General features: G+C 36.7%; 1 protein-coding gene across 2 annotated transcripts; it reads left to right on the forward strand.

The window, feature by feature from the left end:
* The first annotated feature begins 1,575 nt into the window (after window positions 1-1,575).
* LOC130935909 (protein SPIRRIG-like) lies at window positions 1,576-18,988 on the forward strand. 2 transcript variants are annotated; one of them, XM_057865828.1, is made up of 19 exons: window positions 1,576-1,981; window positions 2,471-2,540; window positions 2,649-2,734; window positions 3,318-3,453; window positions 3,544-3,600; window positions 4,073-4,240; window positions 4,655-4,846; window positions 4,932-4,997; window positions 5,696-5,810; window positions 6,048-7,222; window positions 7,487-8,186; window positions 8,273-8,375; window positions 8,473-9,581; window positions 9,682-11,314; window positions 11,519-14,575; window positions 15,403-15,705; window positions 15,980-16,286; window positions 16,386-16,532; window positions 17,289-18,988. In XM_057865828.1, exons 1-19 carry the CDS (start codon window positions 1,836-1,838, stop codon window positions 18,462-18,464), a joined length of 10,746 nt encoding a protein of 3,581 aa, XP_057721811.1. In that variant the 5' UTR covers window positions 1,576-1,835; the 3' UTR covers window positions 18,465-18,988. The 2 variants fall into 2 exon arrangements, with proteins under 2 accessions (XP_057721811.1, XP_057721812.1); XM_057865829.1 differs by having other exon boundaries at window positions 3,547-3,600.
* Window positions 18,989-20,325: the final 1,337 nt, after the last annotated feature.

The raw sequence follows: 20,325 nt of genomic DNA on the forward strand, positions 1-20,325 counted from the left end.
TTACATGTATTACCAGAAAGGAAGAGAAGATGCTAAAGAAGAGACGCAATATTAGTTAGAGAGACAGGAGACGGGGTTGAAAGGAGCAGAGGTGGTAGATTCAGTAGTAGTAGCAACAGCAAAAGCAGGTACAATCTTAGAGAATGTGGGACGAGAATGATACTTGAGTTGATCAGGATGTGGTGGACGAGTAGGACAGGTAGTAATCAAATGTCCCGAGAGCTTGAAATAATGGCAGAACAGTTGTGAACAATGTAGCTAATATGACCTTTCTGATGGCATGTGCGACATTCAACAGAGGGACAGTCTGAGAAGAGGTGCCCAAAACGGTTACAGTTTTGACAGAATTTATCCTTTCTGTTTATGGCAGCAAAAACATCTGACTTTTCCATAATAGTAGACATAGAGATCAAAGAGAGGAGAGAAAACTGCAATTTCGGAGCAAAAAATGAGAAATCAGAATGCATAATTGGAAAGAGCTCATAAAAAATCTTAGGGAGGGTCCCACTACTTGCCACGTCAGCAGGAGAGGACATGTGGCGCTGCGTGATTGGTTGCGGAAAACACGTCAGCGCTGACAGGGCGGGTGGTGCCACGCGGGTAGCGAAGTGGATCAGGTCGGGCGCGCGGGTCGAGCATGGGTTGGGGAGCTTTTGGCTGACACGTGGCGGATGCGGAGCCGTTGATCTAGGCGCTGATCCAACGGCGCTGGAGGCGTTTGGAAGGAGAAATTCTGCACTCGAACAAGCAACTTCGAGCGGCCGCATCATTTCGGTGGCGTTGGAAAGCTTGCAACGAGGAGAAGGGGAGGGTGGTGGCAGTGACGAACCAAGGCGTCGAGAAGAAGTCTAAAACTGAGAACAAAGTATTGTCGGTGAAGCAAAATAAAAGAGCTAGAAATCAATTGTTTCTGGAAAAAATAACCTAAACTCTTGATACCATATTAGAAACAAAAGACTCCGAGAATAATCTAAAGAGTGTATTATTGAGTGTAATGAAAAGTATAATGTATAAGAGATATATATAATTACTAGTAGAATCAAAATAATAAAAGTATAAAATCCTACAATTAATATATAAATACGCTATATAAATACAAATAATACTAATTGATCTAATTTAATTCTAATTATTCTCTAAACAACAAATTTGTTAATTATGTAGCCTCACTTGTTAAATATATATTATATATTTATTTGTGTAAAGCCTTCTAATAGCAGCAATACATATATTATATGTCAATTTTATTCAAAATATTAAAAAAATAACTTAAAATAAAATTATATATTATTTTTATGTAAAATTAATAATTAAATATTATTAAATAATTTAATAATTTTTAATTATAAATTTCACATAAAAGTTACTACACGCGAATCTCTATTATATTCTCTAACTTTTTGTTATTAACATGAACAAAATCTTAAGAAAGTAGAATCTAGATTCGATGCTGACGTGTGTGAAAAGTGATCATAAATTAATTAATGTTAATTAAGTTATAACTAACATAAAGTATAATAATGTTATTTTCCGCGGCAGATTACGGAGCGAAGAAACAAGTTCCAAAATAATCAATCACGTAAGACGCAGAGTCGCAGGCAGAAGAAAACACAAACAAACCCTTTCTCTCATTCTCTCATTTCTCAATTCATTTTCTTTCTTTCTTCTTTTCCAGAGAAACACACGAAGAACATCAAACACGAATCTTGAAAACCTGAAAAGAAAAAAAATAAACTAATTTAAGAATTAGATCTTTCTTCTATGATTAATTGATGCCACCATTGTCATCGATGCATTTTCATGCATAATCTGAAAAAAATTGGGGGAAGACGAGGATGAAATGGGTGACATTGCTTAAGGACATCAAAGACAGGGTTGGTCTCACTCAACAACCGCCACTTCATTCTTCTTCCTCCGCTTCTTCCCCTACTTTTCGCGATGCCAATGCCTCTTCTTCTTCCTCTTCATCTCCTGCTTCCAGGTTCATTCACCTTTTCTTCTCTCTTCTCATTCACTCATTCCATTTCCTTTCAATTCTCGTCGTTCCTATTTTTCAATGTCAGCGACTGTTTAGCTACTTTTCAGGTTTTCCCTTTCAAATGCTAGTAATATCAAAGTTTTTGCACTGCTTTATTTTTGCAAGTAGGGTTTTTACTCTTTCAGTTATCGAAGCTTAGCTACATCTGCTTTGTGGATTTAGCTCCATTTGTGGATCCGCCTGTAAATTTTGATATTCCAGCATAAGACTTCACCAAATGCTTTAAGTTTAATTTAAATGCGCCAATTATTAACTTAACAAATCCGTGCATTGCTTGATGCTTACAAAGATGTAAAATTTTATGATCATGTAGTAGTCTAGACAGAGTTTAGATCAGGTCCTGCTTTTTTTTTTTTTGGGCTATAATTTCAATGAGTTCCATGCATTGATTGTGGTGTACTTGTGATTATGATCTTTCAACCTTCAAATCAGGGAAAGGCATGAACTGGAATTGGAATTCAAGAGATCTTGGGATGCATTTCGGTCATCCAGCTCTGAGAAGGTTCTTACTTGTCCTTGTCTAGTTTCTCCGATGGTTTAGTGGATATTCATCTAGTATTATATGTTACGGTAAATGATGAGTTGCTAATCCTTCCTTGTTTACTTGCAGAAAAAGGAAGCCGCCTTGAATTCTTGTGTAGATATCTTTTGTAGATTAGTAAAGCAGCATTCTAACTTAGCTCATTTACTTACCAGGTAACAAAACATTTTCTTCTTTGCTTCATTGTATTCCTGTATTATGCCTGCCTTATTTTATTTGCGGTAGGGTAACTTGTGATGAGTTGCTAGTTACTATGGGTTTGTGTTAGGCACACTACACACATAAAATGTTTAACTGGAAGCTCATATTACTGTTAGTTTTCCCTCTTCTGGTGCATAGTACAGTAATGCTACTTATGCTTTTAGCTGTACATATGTAAGCATTGATGAACGTGAAAAGGCTTATATTTGATCGACATAACTTAAACAATAAGATACTAGACGTGCTTAACTACGAAGTTTGTTATGTTGTTGTTGCTGTTGGAGATGATGAAGTATTTACATTTGCATTCTTTTATGAGTAAATTTAAATATATAATATTACAAAGATAAATTTGAGTACTTAAGAGTTTATTTGTGGTTTCCTATTTCTTTCTCCAATGATCTTGAGAAAAATTTTATGTGATAATATATTTCCTGCCTATATATATATATTTGCAATGCTTTTTGAATCTAAAATTTCTTATACATTTTCATGATTGGAGTGTGATAACTGATTTTTGATGTTGTTGGTGCACAGGTTAGTTGAAGCCCATATATTCTCTTTTGTTGTTGGAAGAGCATTTGTAACAGATATAGAAAAGCTAAAAGTCAGCAGTAGAAAAAGATCTCTAGATGTTACTCAAGTTTTAAAGTATTTCTCTGAAGCCACAAAGGTTTGACTTAGATGTTGCTTGAAATATTGTGGCCCTTTTCTTTAGTTAATTATTTATTTTAAAAATTCACTATGCTACCCTTATGTGTAGAAGGACATTAGCACTGGAGCAAATTTATTGTCTGCATTGGAAATCCTAGTATCTGGGGTATGCTTCTCAAAATTTTGACAGAAACCATGCATGTTTGTTTTCAATTGATGCTTATTTTGTGCTTTGATGAAATTCTCAGCTTTTGTTAATATTGGTGAAAGGAGATCTTCGGTTGTCATGCTTTAATAATTAATGATTTACTTTAGAAATGGCTATTTAAAAAGCCACGGATTACATTTATTCCCTATTGTGAAGAGTGTCGACTCATTCAGTCAAATGAGGGGAATCAAAAGTTTTGCTCAAAGAAAAAGCAGACAGTATTTAAATTAAAATTTTAAAAAATTGATTATTCCCAACAGTGATGACTGCTTTGCCATTAACAATGACTTTGAAATCTGTCAAGTTTGAATGATTTTATATATATATATATATATTGTGGCCATCTTTCAGTGTTCTGGTTATTGTAGAATGTATTTTTCCTTACAAGAACTAAGCAGCAGTGTTAACCTGTATATATTTTTTTTTTCAGCCTCTTGACAAGCAATCTTTGCTCGACTCTGGGATATTCTGCTCTCTTGTTCATATTCTCAGCACTTTTTTAGATCCTGATATACCCTTTCAACAATCAAATGCTGAAGGGCCATCAGAATTGCAAAAATGTGATAGTGGCGAGGTTGGGCAAGTTCGCCAGCTTGAGGTTCCTTTCTCTCCCTGCTATGCATACGTTTATGTTTGTTTGTCCGCGTGTTCATTGCATTGCATGCCAGCTGCTTGAGGCTTGGAAATGGAATATTTTCTTACTCTGTTGGTGACAACCTTAGCTGTGAAGACTTTTGATAAATTATGTGATGAAATTTGATTAAAGATTTTAAGTTCCTATTGCTGTTATCTAATAATCTGTGTCTCTATATATCCTTAGCCCAAACCTTTTTTGGAAAAGCTTGATTTATTTGTGAATAATAGGGGTCCTCAGGGGGTTATACTTGTGCATGTCATTTTGCATTAGCAACAACAGCCAGTGTCTTGTACTCTTTTCCATGAAGTGGGTTCAACTATTTACTTTCAAGCTATTTTGTAAATATTTCCCATTCAAACTGTTTTACTTATGCAGGTAGAGGGAAGTGTTGTGCACATCATGAAGGCACTAGCAAGCCATCCATCAGCAGCACAGAATTTGATAGAGGATGACTCACTTCTGTTACTTTTTCAAATGGTGTCCAATGGGTCTTTGATAGTTTTCTCTCGCTACAATGAAGGACTTCTTCCATTGCATTGTATTCAACTTCATAGACATGCTATGCAGGTGCTCCAAAAAATGTTTTATGAATATTGTAGTTTGATCTGGTTTTGTTTGTGGCATATTCATGTTGTTGCTTGTATAATTTTAGATACTTGGTCTTCTTCTGGATAATGACAATGGAAGCACAGCCAAGTACATCCGAGAGCATCATCTGGTATAATTGCTAGCTTTCAATCAACTTTCTTTTGTAAGTAGAAGAGGGTTATCCCACTAGTAACTATGAGCACTGTTTTATTTTTTTGCAATGTTTCCAACTTCCCCCCAGTACTTGCATAAGCCAATTCTAAGGAGAATGATTGGCTCATTTGAAATGGTACATTATTTTATTTTCCCAGAACAGAAGCTTTTGTGCTTTCTGGCTCTTGGCTGGTGTTGGTGTATTTCTGGGATTTGATTACTGCTACATGGGTGCCCTTGTGGCTACTTTCTCTTGAAATTTTAATATGAAAGGAATTGCTTCTATTGATCCATGTAGATGACCCAATTAGAGGACATTGGTGGTGGTGATCCATCCTGCACAAAAAATAGAAACAAAAGGAAAATAAAAAGCCAAATATAGTACCAAAAATCCAAAATAAATGATTCATACTTGCCAAGGGAGGCTAGCTTTGGTGTAGAGTCTGAAATATCTTGTCTCACTGATTGTGTTGGCTGATGATGCTATGATGCTCTTTTTGCTCATTAAAATTAGTGTTTGAAGTGTTTAAGAAATATCAATTTTATACCAAAAGGGGGTTTAAGTACAATATCATTGTTCTAGCATGATACTAATACAATATTGATAATGGCTTATATTGTTGATGATTACTTTATTGATAGTAATATCTTGTCATTTATCTTTCCTCCAAGCAGATAGAAATTCTTTTATTGGCTGTGAAAGAATTTGATCCTCGTAGTGGTGATTCTGCATATACCATGGGCATTGTTGATTTGTTACTTGCATGTGTGGCATTGTCGTATAGACCTGGTAATTTACTGTTCATATTTTTGGTTTTCCATTTTAATATGTTTCACAAAAAAAGACGAAAGGAAAAAAAGAAGAAAAAGAAAGAAACAGAATGACTAGGGTTTCCATAGATGTATTAGTAGCAATTATCATGGTCTAAAATCTGGTTTAAGTTGTCAAGGCTTTATGTTTACTTGTTTAGCCACCCCAATATGAATTGCATGTGGCTAGTTCTGATACCTTATATTTTATTTGTAGAGGCTGGTGGTGTCAGACTGCAGGAGGATGTTTATGATGCCCATGGATATCAATTCCTTGTTCAATTTGCACTAACTGTTTCGAACATGACAAATAGTCAACATCTTTATTCTTCTAATTCTAATATGTCTAATGATGAAGATATTCCTTCAGATGGGTTCCAAGGTAGCACAGGAGAAAGTTTCTGTGAACAAGAAAATTCCTCCCTTCAGTCAGTTCAATGCCTTTCGCCCACATTATCTAGGTTGCTAGATGATCTTGTTACGCTAGCTCAAACAGGGCCAAATGAGTCTCCACATTCTTATGGAGGCAAGGGCTTTAAATCTTTTCAAACCAAGGGTAGTAGTCGTAGCAGAAGCAATGCATTATCTTATGATTGGCCTGGAGATGAACTATGGGAGAAGGATGATGGTAAAATAAAGGATCTTGAAGCAGTCCAGACACTACAAGAGATTTTGCTCAAAGCTAATAGCCAGGAACTGCAGGCCGAAGTATTACATAGATTGTTTAAGATTTTTTCAGGCCATATAGAAAACTATAAATTGTGTCAGCAATTGCGAACTGTTCCCCTTTTAATCCTTAATATGGCTGATTTTCCTTCTTCTTTGCAAGAGATAATCTTGAAAATTCTTGAGTATGCTGTGACTGTTGTAAATTGTGTTCCTGAGCAAGAGTTGCTTTCACTTTGCTGTTTATTTCAGCAACCAATAACATCAGAATTGAAGCAGACAATACTTTCTTTCTTTGTAAAACTCTTGTCCTTTGATCAACAGTATAAGAAAGTTCTACGTGAAGTTGGTGTATTGGAAGTTCTATTAGATGATTTGAAGCAACACAAGACTTTTGGTCCCCATCAACAGCGTACTAAAACCAATCTGTTCGAAAAGGAAAATAGCTCTAGTAGCCTCCAAAATTCTCTGGACAGTCAGGATGTTATCACTTCACCCAAGTTTAAGGAGTCTGGTGCTGCAAAGTTCCCTATTTTTGAAGCTGAGGCTACAGTGGCTGTTGCCTGGGACTGCATGGTATCTTTATTGAAGAAATCTGAGGCTAATCAAGCTTCATTTCGCTCAGCTAATGGTGTGACTGTCATACTTCCTTTCCTAGTGTCTGATCTACATCGTCCAGGAGTCCTCAGGATATTGTCTTGTCTCATAATTGAAGATATTTCACAGGTTTCCTGGCAATTTTTGTTTTTATTATTATGTCAACATTGGCTTACGTTTTTGTTTCTTGCCAATATTTCTGATTTGAAAATTTGGCTAGGGTTTGACATCAACAATCTTGCTATAAGTGCTATAATCAGATAAGAAAATGAATTGGATGTCTTAAAAGTCTCAGGATGAATCATGCCTACAACATTATTGTACTATTAAATTGTTTTTTTTTCTTAATTTGATATAGCTATGATGACTATCTGTTCATAACTTATACACCAGGCTCATCCTGAAGAATTAGGTGAGTTGGTTGAAATTCTAAAAAGTGGAATGGTGACCAGTGCTTCAGGGTCCCAATACCGACTTTCCCTTGATGCAAAATGTGACACTATGGGAGCTTTGTGGCGAATGCTTGGAGTTAATCACTCTGCTCAAAAGGTTTTTGGAGAAGCTTCTGGATTTTCTCTTTTGCTTACCACACTTCATGCCATCCAATGTGAGGGTGTGGAATTGGACCATTCAAAATTGAATGTTTACATTAAGGCACTTGCATATCTGTTGCGTCTTGTAGCTGCTGGTGTATCTGACAATGCTGTAAATAGGATGAAGTTGCATGCTGTTTTATCTTCACAGACTTTCTTAGATCTTCTTTCTGAGTCTGGCTTAATTTGTGTGGAGCATGAGAAACAAGTCATTCAGTTAATGTTGGAACTTGCACTTGAAATACTGATTCCACCATTCTGGACATCTGAGGGTTTCACAAAATCAAATGATATTGACAATGGGTTGTCTCATAATCTACTAATGACTCCATCGGGTCCTATTAATCCTGATAAAGAGCGAGTTTACAATGCCGGTGGTATTAGAGTTTTGATTCGATCATTGTTACTCTTTACTCCCACAATTCAGTTAAAAATGTTAGAGTTAATTGAAAAGCTTGCTCGTGCCAGTCTCTTCAATCAGGAAAACCTTACCTCTATAGGTATGCAAATTTCTTAAACTTTTAGTTTACAATTCTCCATGATTGTATAGTGGTGTTTCTTCCACGTTTTTTTCTGATATCTATAGGTTGTTTGGAAATTTTGGTGGAGACTATTTACCCTTATCTTATGCATTCGTCTCCATTTCTTTCTTATGCATTAAAGATAGTGGAAGTACTTGGTTCCTACAGGTAACGTTCATATTCAATTACTGTAATATAAGAGTTGTAATGCTTTTAATGTGCTCCCTTGTTTAAATGTCAATGAGGCATAATTTTTGTTAATTAGGCTATCTGCTTCTGAACTACGTATGCTTGTGCGATATGTTCTGCAAATGAGGCCAAAAAATGCAGGTCCCATAACTGAAACAATGGAGAAATTAATTCTGATGGAAGATATGGCCTCTGAGAATGTTTCTCTAGCACCATTTGTGGAGATGAACATGAACAAGGTTGGGCATGCTGCCATTAAGGTTTCCCTGGGTGAAAGATTATGGCCTCCTGCTGCTGGTTATTCATTTGTTTGTTGGCTCCAGTTTCGGAACCTATTGAAATCACAATCAAAAGACACGGACCTTTCAAAACCAGTCCCTTCAAAGAAGCGATCTGGCTCTAATGGATTGCACGAGCGGCATATGTTAAGGATTTTTTCTGTTTGTGATGCTAACAATGAAAATACAACCTATGCTCAACTTTATCTCCAGGAGGATGGTGTTTTAACTCTTGCAACAAGTAATTCTTGCTTCTTTTCATTTTCTTGTATAGAATTTGAAGAAGGAAGGTGGCATCACCTTGCAGTCATCCATAGCAAGCCAAATGCTCTTGCTGGGCTCTTCCAAGCTAGTGTTGCATGTGTATATCTGAATGGAAAGCTAAAACACACTGAGAAATTAGGATATTCACCATCTCCAGTGGGTAAACCATTGCAAGTCACTATTGGGACTTCAGTTGGTAATGCTAGTGTTAGTAACTTGATGTGGAAATTACGCTCTTGCTATCTTTTTGAGGAAGTGCTTACACCTGGATGTATTTGTTTTATGTACATACTTGGTAGAGGCTATAGGGGTCTCTTTCAGGACACAAATCTTCTGCAGTTTGTACCTAACCAGGCCTGTGGAGGTGGTAGTATGGCCATCTTGGAGTCTTTAGATGCGGATTTGACTTTGGCTACTAATGGGCAGAGACATGATGCTACTAGCAAGCAGGGAGATTTGCAGGCTGATGGGAGTGGAATTGTCTGGGATCTGGATAGACTTGGAAACCTTTCTCTGCAACTCTCAGGAAAGAAACTTATTTTTGCATTTGATGGAACTTCTACAGAATTTATTCGATCATTGGGTAATTTTTCAATGCTCAATATGGTTGATCCTGTGTCTGCAGCTGCTTCTCCTATTGGAGGTAACTAAAATTAGAAACTGTTACATATTTCTTTTCTTTTCTTTCTCCTCTTAGAGCTGTCTTTTCAATCTTATTTTTATTGTCGTTTTTGAGGTTGCAGGTATTCCACGCTTTGGACGTCTCTATGGAGACATTTATATATGCAAGCAAAAGGTTATTGGGGAGACAATTCGCCCTCTTGGTGGGATGTCACTAGTTCTTGCACTTGTTGAAGCTGCAGAAACTAGAGATATGCTTCATATGGCCCTTACATTGCTTGCCTGTGCACTTCATCAAAACCCACAAAATCTAAAGGACATGCAAACATATAGGGGATACCATTTGCTTGCTCTTTTTCTACATCGTAGGATGTCATTATTTGACATAAAATGTCTAGAGATATTCTTTCAGGTTGCTGCTTGTGAAGCTTCATTCTCTGAACCAAAGAAGTTGGAAAATACTCAGTCGAAAGTGTCTCCTACTGCCTCTCTACAGGAAAACAATCTTGAGGAACATTATTTATCAAAGTTAGACGATAATTCTTCAGTTGGATCTGATGGAGACTTGGATGATTTTTCTGTACAGAAGGATTCATTTAGTCATATTTCAGAGCTGGAAAATGTTGATATTGTTGTTGAAACTTCAAATTGCCTTGTCTTGTCAAATGTAGACATGGTTGAACATGTCTTGTTAGATTGGACATTATGGGTAGCAGCCCCAGTTTCAATCCAGATTTCAATACTGGGATTTATTGAACATTTAGTGTGCATGCACTGGTACAAAAATCATAATCTTACCATTTTGCGACAAATGAACCTCGTTCAGCATTTACTAGTGACTTTACAAAGGGGTGATGTTGAAGTTCCTGTCCTGGAGAAGTTGGTTGAATTGCTTGGGGTGATTTTAGAAGATGGTTTTCTATCTTCTGAACTTGAAAATGTGGTTAGATTTGTCATTATGACATTTGATCCACCTGGTTTGGCTCCACGGCTTCCAATTATGAGAGAGTCAATGGGGAAACATGTAATTGTCAGAAATATGTTGCTAGAAATGCTAATTGATCTACAAGTGACTATAAAATCAGAAGATTTGCTTGAGCAGTGGCATAAGCTTGTTTCTTCTAAGTTAATTACTTATTTTCTTGATGAAGCACTTCATCCCACAAGTATGAGATGGGTTATGACTCTACTTGGTGTCTGCCTTACTTCCTCTCCGACATTTTCACTTAAATTTCGTACCAGCGGAGGTTATCAAGGATTGGCTCGGGTGCTTCGAAGTTTCTATGATTCTCCAGACATCTATTATATTCTCTTCTGTTTGATATTTGGCAAGCCAGTTTATCCTAGGTTACCAGAGGTCCGCATGTTGGACTTTCATGCTCTTATCCCACATGATGGAGATCACGCAGAACTAAAATTCATTGAATTATTGGACTGTGCAATTGCTATGGCAAAATCTACTTTTGATAGAATAAGCATGCAGTCAATGCTTGCTCATCAAACAGGGGATCTTTGTCTTGTAGCTGAGCTTGTGGAAGGAAATGCAGACACGGCTGGTGAGCTTCAGGGGGAAGCTCTGATGCACAAGACATACGCTGCTCGCCTTATTGGTGGAGAGGCATCAGCCCCTGCAGCTGCAACTTCAGTTCTTCGGTTTATGGTTGATCTTGCCAAGATGTATCGCCCCTTTACTGCTGTTTGTAGACGTGCCGAGTTTCTAGAAAGCAGCATTGACTTATATTTTTCTTGTGCAAGGTTAGTTCCGAGATGAATTTTCCTTTATCTTCTTTTGGGTTTGTTCTATTGTTCTTCGGTTACATCTGTTCAATTTCCTACCTGTGGACTGTAATCATATTCTGATTAACTACTTATTGACTTTTGTAAGTTTGTGTTGCTGTTATCACTGTCCAACTGAAAATAGATTCTTTTATATTGAACCAAATCTTGTATGACTTACAGGGCTGCACATGCTGTTAAAATGGCAAAAGAACTCTCTGCGGTGTCAGAAGAGAAAACAACGAACGAAGGTGATGATACTTGCAGTTCACAGAATACATTTTCTAGCTTACCTCTCGAGCAGGATCAGTCTGTTAATACCTCCACTAGAATTGGTAGCATTCCTCTTGTGCAGTTAAGTACTAGTTCCAATGAAATAGCTGCACCAAGAAATTCTATGATTGGTGAGATATCAGGGAATAATGTTACTGCATCTGAGCTGGAGTCAAATAAATCTATTCATGAAGATGTTCAAAGTATTCAGAGCTTTGATGGTGATAATGCTGATCAAGTATCTACTGCCTTCAGTGCGAACAAGTTCAGTTTCCGCAGTGCCAAGTCCAATTTAGAGGTTCTATCTTCAACAGATTGCCAGAGTTATGCATCCTTTTCCATGCCTGATTCTCCTGCTTTATCAGAAAGGTCCAGCTCTAGAATTCTTACACCTTCTTCATCACGAGTTATTGCATTGACATCCTGGCTGGGAAATGCAAGCCATAATGAAACAAAATCTGTTTTATCACCCTCACTTTCTTTTGGATCTTCCACGTCAGTTGGGTATTTTGATCCATCTTCAGAGCCAAAGTCTAGTTCTTATGGTCCATCTGCCACCAATGCTTCATTTGCTATTACCTCAAAGGTGCTTTTGGATATAAATGATGCTGGCTATGGTGGTGGTCCATGTATTGCAGGAGCAACAGCTGTTTTAGATTTTATTGCTGAAGTTCTTTCTGATTTTGTGACAGAGCAGGTGAAAGCATCCCAAGTCATAGAGAACATCTTGGAAAGTGTTCCTTTGAATGTTGATGGTGAATCTATGTTAGTCTTCCAGGGCCTCTGCCTTAGCAGATTTATGAACTTCCTTGAAAGGCAATTGCTGCGTGATGACGAAGAAGATGAAAACAAATTGGATAAGATTCGCTGGTCCTCGAACTTGGATGCTTTGTGCTGGATGATAGTAGATCGTGTATACATGGGTGCTTTTCCTCAACCTTCAGGGGTGCTAAAAACTCTCGAGTTCTTGCTGTCAATGCTGCAATTGGCAAACAAAGATGGTAGAATTGAAGCTTCTTCTGGGGGAAGGGGACTCTTATCGATTGCTAGAGGAACTAAGCAACTTGAGGCCTATATTCATTCAATTCTTAAGAACACTAATCGAATCATATCATATTGCTTCCTTCCATCGTTCTTAATCTGTATAGGAGAGGATGAACTCGTTTCACACTTGGGTATACCAAATGAAACAAAAAAGAGAATGTCCGCTACTTCTCCTCGAGATGACTTGGGAATTGACATCAGCACATTCTTGCAATTATTGTTTGCTAATAGAAGAATTATATTCTGTCCATGCAATATTGATACAGATTTTAACAGCTGTCTATGTGTGAATTTGATATCTCTTATCGGTGATAAAAGACCGAATGTACAGGATATTGCCGTTGATTTGATCAAGTACCTTTTGGCACATAGGAGGACTGCCTTAGGAGACTTGCTTGTTGTTAAGCCTAGTCTAGGACAGCGCCTTGATGTACTTCATGGAGGTTTTGATAAATTATTGACCACAGGTTCATCAGAATTTTTTGAGTGGTATCACAATGCTAAACAGATTGTAAATAAAGTGTTGGAGCAGTGTGCTGCAAAAATGTGGGTGCAGTATATTGCTGCGTCAGCAAAGTTTCCAGGAGTGAAAATCAAAAGCATGGAAGGTCGTCGTAAAAGGGAAGTAGGGAAAAAATCTCGGGAAGCTTCAAAACTGGATTTAAGACACTGGGAGCAAGTAAAGGAGCGAAGATATGCATTGGATGCAGTTCGTGATGCAATGTCTACTGAATTGAGAATTGTAAGGCAAGACAAGTATGGATGGGTCCTGCACGCTGAAAGTGAGTGGCAGTACCATCTCCATCAACTTGTGCATGAACGAGGGATATTCCAGCTCAGTAAATCCTCATTGGCAGAAGAACCACAGTGGCAGCTTTGTCCTATTGAAGGTCCATACCGAATGCGAAAAAAACTTGAGCGCTACAAACGAAAAATCGATACCATTCAAGATGATCTTGGTGGACAGTTTGAAATCGAGGAAGCAGAGCTGTCTAAAGTGCAAATTGAAAATGGCCTCGAGGCGTCTGATTCAGATTCTGAAACTAATTTTCAATTTCTGACTGATGGGGTCAGACAAAATGGTCTGGATAACGAGCTGTTCAATGAACCTTTCTTTAATAAGTTGGATCATGCCGATGACATAGTTTCCGACAGGCATGAGTGGATGGATGACAAAGCTAGCAGTATGAATGAAACTAGCCTCCATTCTGCACTTGACATTAGTGCCAAGGCTAGTGTAGTATCAGTCCCAATAGAAGAAAGAACACCAGCAAGATCTGATATTGGATCAGCAATGCAATCTTCTACCTTGAAAGCTGATGTGGTTGAGATACCAGATGATATATATGATAAAGAACAGCATAATGATGGTGATTACTTAATTAGGCCTTTTCTGGGACCATTTGAGAAAATACGCTATAAATATAACTGTGAACGGGTTATAGGACTTGACAAACATGATGGTATATTCTTGATAGGTGAATTATGTTTGTATGTTATTGAAAATTTCTTTGTTGATGACTCTGGGTGCTTCTGTGAGAAGAAATGTGAAGATGAACTTTCAGTCATTGATCAAGCTTTGGGTGTTAAGAAAGACAATACTGGCAGTTCAGATTTCCAATTGAAATCAAATTTGTCACGGAGCACAACAGCTAAGTCATGTGTTGGACGAAGGGCATGGGCCTACCATGGTGGTGCATGGGGAAAGGAGAAAGTACACAGCAATGTGAGTTTACCTCACCCTTGGCGCATGTGGAAGCTTGATAGTGTTCATGAGATGTTGAAGCGTGATTACCAGCTTCGTCCTGTTGCTATTGAAATATTCAGCATGGATGGATGCAATGATCTCTTGGTTTTTCACAAGAAAGAGAGGGAAGAAGTATTTAAAAACCTAATTTCCATGAATTTGCCTCGGAATAGCATGTAAGATAAATCCCGTAAATATTTTCTTTTAGATTTTAAACTGTTGTCATCAATTTTTTTTTTCCAGTTGATCAAGAAAATGCTGGTGATATTTTTCCTTTTGGAATTATTGCTTATATCTACTATCTATGACCTCTGTGTATCTGTGTGTTCATTTAGCATAATATCAGGTTAGTTGAAAGATTGAATAATTTACAGAGTATTTTATTCAGATTTCTTGGGCTCATTTGGCATTTGAAGCATTGAAGCCTATTTTACATTGGATGCTATTGAGTAGCCCATGCCTTGCATTGTAAAACTCTTAAGCATATTGCAATTATTTAAATACACATTTTTATTTATTTTATCTTTTCGCATACTATAATTCATTTGTTTTTCAAACCATTGTGGAATATGGATGAAGAGATTTCTGTTAGAAAAATAGTAATAAGGATATTGATCAGATTCAAGAACCCAAGAGGAAAGAAAAGAAAATTATGGGTGTGGAGAGCAATGGCTAAGCTCAAATAGAGAAAAGGATTTTAAATAGAGCACACATGCTGTCCGCTGGGTGTGTAAATCAAGGAGAATAGCAGAACACAATTATCCATTCCCTAGAATAAGGACCAAAACTTAAAATAAAAGGGTAGAATTTTGAAAAATTCTTGCAAGTCAGCTTTCAAATGTGAGGACATGAAATGTGCAATATCTTCTGCACTAATCTTTTTAAAGATGATTTGGTGTTATGCCATACCTTTAAGCTTTGCTTTCATGTATCTACTTAGATGCTTGTATATGTTTATTTATTGTTTTTAAGGAAAAGAAATGATTTGTCTGCATCATGTCAGGTTGGACACGACTATTTCAGGATTGTCAAAACAAGAAAGCAATGAAGGTAGCCGTCTTTTCAAGGCTAAGTCCTTTTCAAAAAGGTGGCAAAGTGGAGAAATAAGCAATTTTCAGTATCTCATGCATCTCAACACCCTGGCAGGACGTGGATATAGTGATCTCACACAGTATCCAGTTTTTCCATGGATCCTTGCTGATTATGAGAGTGAAAATCTAGACTTGTCCAACCCAAAATCATTTCGCAGGCTTGATAAACCAATGGGTTGCCAGACACCTGAAGGTGAAGATGAGTTTAGAAAAAGGTTGGCCCTTACACATGCTCTTATAATTTTCTTGTGTTGAAATTTCTCGTTCATTGTGTATAAAATTACCTTAGGAATAATTTGCTAGCTGTTTCACCGAGTTCCAAAAGCATGCTAGCAAATATCTATGAACATAAACAGAATTAAATTGAGATCATCCTGCAATTACATATATAAGACATACAAATTGTAAAGATTTCATTTTCAAGAAACTTATTTGTGTAGCAACCCAAATTAAAGGCATTCTCACATTAATGTGCTCATTCTATATTAGATACGAGAGCTGGGATGATCCAGAGATACCCAAGTTTCACTATGGATCTCATTATTCTAGTGCTGGAATTGTCCTATTCTATCTTATTCGCCTGCCCCCATTCAGTGTAGAGAATCAAAAGCTTCAGGGGGGGCAGTTTGACCATGCTGATCGTCTTTTCAATAGTGTAAGGGATACTTGGTTAAGTGCTGCTGGAAAGGGAAACACATCTGATGTGAAGGAATTGATTCCAGAATTTTTCTACATGCCAGAGTTTTTGGAGAACCGGTTCAATCTCGATTTAGGAGAAAAACAATCTGGCGAGAAGGTTATCCAAGCCAAATCATAACAAGTATTTTATAAGAGTATGAGCGCCAAAGTGCTGATGTTTTGACTAGTGAATTTAATCATGATAGTTTTCTTTCAGGTTGGGGACATTATCTTGCCTCCATGGGCCAAAGGCAGTGCTAGAGAGTTCATTGTGAAGCATCGGGAAGCTCTTGAATCTGATTACGTCTCAGAAAATTTGCATCATTGGATAGACCTCATTTTTGGATATAAACAAAGGGGGAAGGTGGGTTCTTTGGGTTTTTTTTTTTGTTGTTTGGGGGGGGGGGGGGGGGGTTTCCTCTAGTTTCTCCGTGTTCATGCACGTTGCATTGTTATTTATTTTATTTTGTTTTTGTTGTTGTTGAAGTTATATTGTTGACATTTAGTTCTCATTCTGACACACTTGCTCTAATCCCCTATTTATATGGAATGAAGGATCTAATCTGATTAGTCCTCGGATATGGATCTGATGGATTTCCATGACAAAGATGTTTTTACGCTTTATTAAAAACATTTATGCTTTATGATAGTCTGATCTAGACATTATTTACACTTGCACTTTGTTTGGTCCTTTTAGCCATTCTTATGTAAGCGGAGAAAGTTTTGTTGTCATTATTATAACACAATCCCATGTTCTGCCTAATTTTAAGTCACTCTTTTATCCACTGTACCTTTTTGTCTTAATGTGCACTATTAGCATTTTGGTTGCATCGGTGTTTTGCATGCAAGTGTGCAGCCATATGCCTTGATTTGTGATTTTAACGTTTTGTAGTCATTTCTAACCTGTTATTTATTTATTTGTTGATTAAATTCTTTGCTAAAAGATGTGGAAATTTTTGTGCTGTTTAAATAAAGATGACCAAAGTGAAACACTGAAATGGCCTGGTGACTGAGAGTCAATTCTCAATGTTTTTATTTCCCCTCCATGTTATGTTTCTGGAATATTTCTATTGTATTCTTTAATCCTAATATCTAAATTGTTTCCCTGTTCGTTTAATAGGCTGCGGAGGCATCTGTGAATGTGTTTTATTATTATACGTATGAAGGAAGTGTGGACATCGACTCTGTAAAAGATCCTGCATTGAAAGCTTCAATTTTAGCGCAAATTAATCACTTCGGGCAGACACCAAAGCAACTATTTATCAAGCCCCATGTTAAAAGGCGAACTGACAGAAAGCTTCCTCCTCATCCCCTTAAACATTCCACTTATCTTGTTTCACAGGAGATACGCAAAAGTTCATCTCCTATCACTCAAATTGTTATTCAAAATGATAAAGTTATGGTAGCAAGAACTAATAGTTTGCTTAAACCAATGACATATACGACATATATTGCTTGGGGTTTCCCTGATCGTAACTTGAGATTCATGAGCTATGATCAAGACAGGCTTCTTTCGACACACGAAAATTTACATGGGGGTAATCAGATTCAGTGTGCAGCTGTAAGCCATGATGGCAAGATTCTTGTTACCGGGGCAGATGATGGCCTGCTTAACGTTTGGAGAATGAGTGCCTTTGGGCCACGTGCCCTGCGGCACTTGATATTGGAGAGGCCACTTTTTGCTCACACAGCCAGAATCACATGCATTCAAGTTAGCCAGCCTTTCATGCTTATTGCGAGTGGATCGGATGACTGCACTGTTATTATATGGGATCTCAGCTCTCTGTCCTTTGTTCGGCAGCTCCCAGAATTCCCTGCAGCAGTTTCTGCAATTTTTCTCAATGACTTGACAGGAGAAATTGTTACTGCTGCTGGTGTTCTTCTAGCAGTATGGAGCATCAACGGGGATTGTCTGGCAATGATTAACGCGTCGCAACTGCCATCTGATTCTATTCTCTGTGTGAATTGCAGTATGTTCTCTGATTGGTTGGACAAGGGGTGGTACGCAACAGGCCATCAGAGTGGAGCTGTCAAGGTGTGGCAAATGATTCACCGCTCTGTCCCTTATAACCCTGATAAATCTTCTGATGATGATGGGATTGGATTGTCCATTTTAGGTGCAGAACCAGAATACAGGTTGGTCTTACGCAAAGTTCTTAAGTCTCATAACCATCCTGTTACTTCCCTTCTCCTCTCTGGTGACCTGAAACAGTTGTTGAGTGGGGATTCTGGCGGGCATTTACTTTCCTGGGCGTTGTCCAATGAGAGTATGCGAGGTTTGTTGAATCAGGGGTGAAACTGGTTATAAACTTTCCAGCTCTGGTTTTAAGCCAGCTATTATTGTTGAATGATAACCTTGGGTTTAGCGTCTCTTGATTGCAAAACAAAAATGCTAAATTGGGATTGTAGTTTGATGAACATGGTTTACAAAGAGAAGAAACGATCCCAAGGACTGAATCTGCATGCATGAGGTTGTGGTGAAGCACGTGTCTAGAAAAAATTGCAGGATGCTTTGTGAAGAAGGGAAAAGAGAATATTGAATCAACATGTAGATATTGGAACATCGCAGGGGATAAGTTGATTGTTAGAGAAGTATGTTGTATTTATATTTCCAATAGTAAAAGATGATACTTGTGATATTTCATGCAGCTGTTTGTAATTTATTCATGAAATATCATGGTCATTGACTATCATCTTTACTCTTGGGTAACGATGAACTTCGATGTAAATATGAGGCAAGCCTTAAAGCATGTTGACTAATTTGTATAGTGAAAGATATGCTCTGAAATAGAATGAGGTCTACACGGAGAAATTGAAATATCTTGCTCTCAATCATTCATTATTTTTTACATTATAAGTGATGAACTCAACTCATGATCTTTGGTCTACAACACACTAGTTGCGGGAAACAATGATTCACAAAGGTAAGGTGATAAATGCTTTAAAAATTAAAATATTATCTGCACATAAAAAATTAATTAGTATATATTTATGTATAAATATGTGTTACTTAATTTATTTTTAATATATATTTATTTTTGAATATATTTTATACAAATAATTGATTTAATGATTGATTTTTTCATGTACACGTAATGTAACATGGTTTATTAAAAAGAAAATGTGTCATGCAGCGTGTTATGTTGGAGATATTTGTATTTCACCATCACCTTTACAAGAAAATTAGAGATGTAGGCCTGATAAGATATCACATGGTGCTTCTTTTTTTTTGAAAAGAAAAAATATATTGCATAATTAATAATAAATCATATTTTTAAATATTATAGTAATTAGTTTTTATTTAAATAATTCCATCAATATTTATCTTGTTAAATAAGTTATCTAATATCTGATTGGATCGATTATTGGTATAACTATGTACTAAGACCTGAGTTATGATATTTTATAAGTGTACAATGAATATTATACAAACAAACAAATTTATTTAGAAAAATATTATTTATATTACTTTTTAATATAGACTTTAGCTATCTTGTATTTTTAGAGAATATTTTAAGAACATGATAACAGAAATTTTCTTTTAACGTTTTTTATGTGTTTAATGTATTTGAAATGTAAAAAAGTTATCTTTTCAATAACTTTTAGTAAATTTTTTTTTTTGGTATTTTTATAATATGTTTTTAAAATGTGTTAGTAAAATTCTTTAATTTATCTTAAAGTAAAATTTAATTTTAATACACTATTATCGTAAAATAATTTTACACTTATATCTAATTAAGTAAGTAAAAACAACTGAATTAATGTACATATAGATAGATCTGAAGCTCTTTGTGTAACAACTGCAAAAAGCTCATCACTAATCAAGAATGAAGAAGCACAAAATTATTATTAAATTAAATTAAATGGATTCAAATTGGGACGCCGAAGGCATGAATCCAAGTGGCCATAAACTAATGAATTGGATTGTCCATATCTTACAGGCCTATGAAGCAGACTTCTCAGCCTATATTACCTTTAATTCCCCTAAAACTTAACCATCCTTACAACGCATGCAAGCAAAAAATGACATACATGTATACACTCTTACATGTACGTGATTACTTGTATATTATTGATTGATAATGAATGAGTAGTGTCAAGTGGGGATAGCATTGAATTGAATTGACGCTAAAGACACAGGACAGTACCTATTCACA

The sequence above is a fragment of the Arachis stenosperma genome, chromosome 6 (assembly GCF_014773155.1).
Source record: "Arachis stenosperma cultivar V10309 chromosome 6, arast.V10309.gnm1.PFL2, whole genome shotgun sequence".
In the NCBI taxonomy this organism is placed as follows: domain Eukaryota; kingdom Viridiplantae; phylum Streptophyta; class Magnoliopsida; order Fabales; family Fabaceae; genus Arachis; species Arachis stenosperma.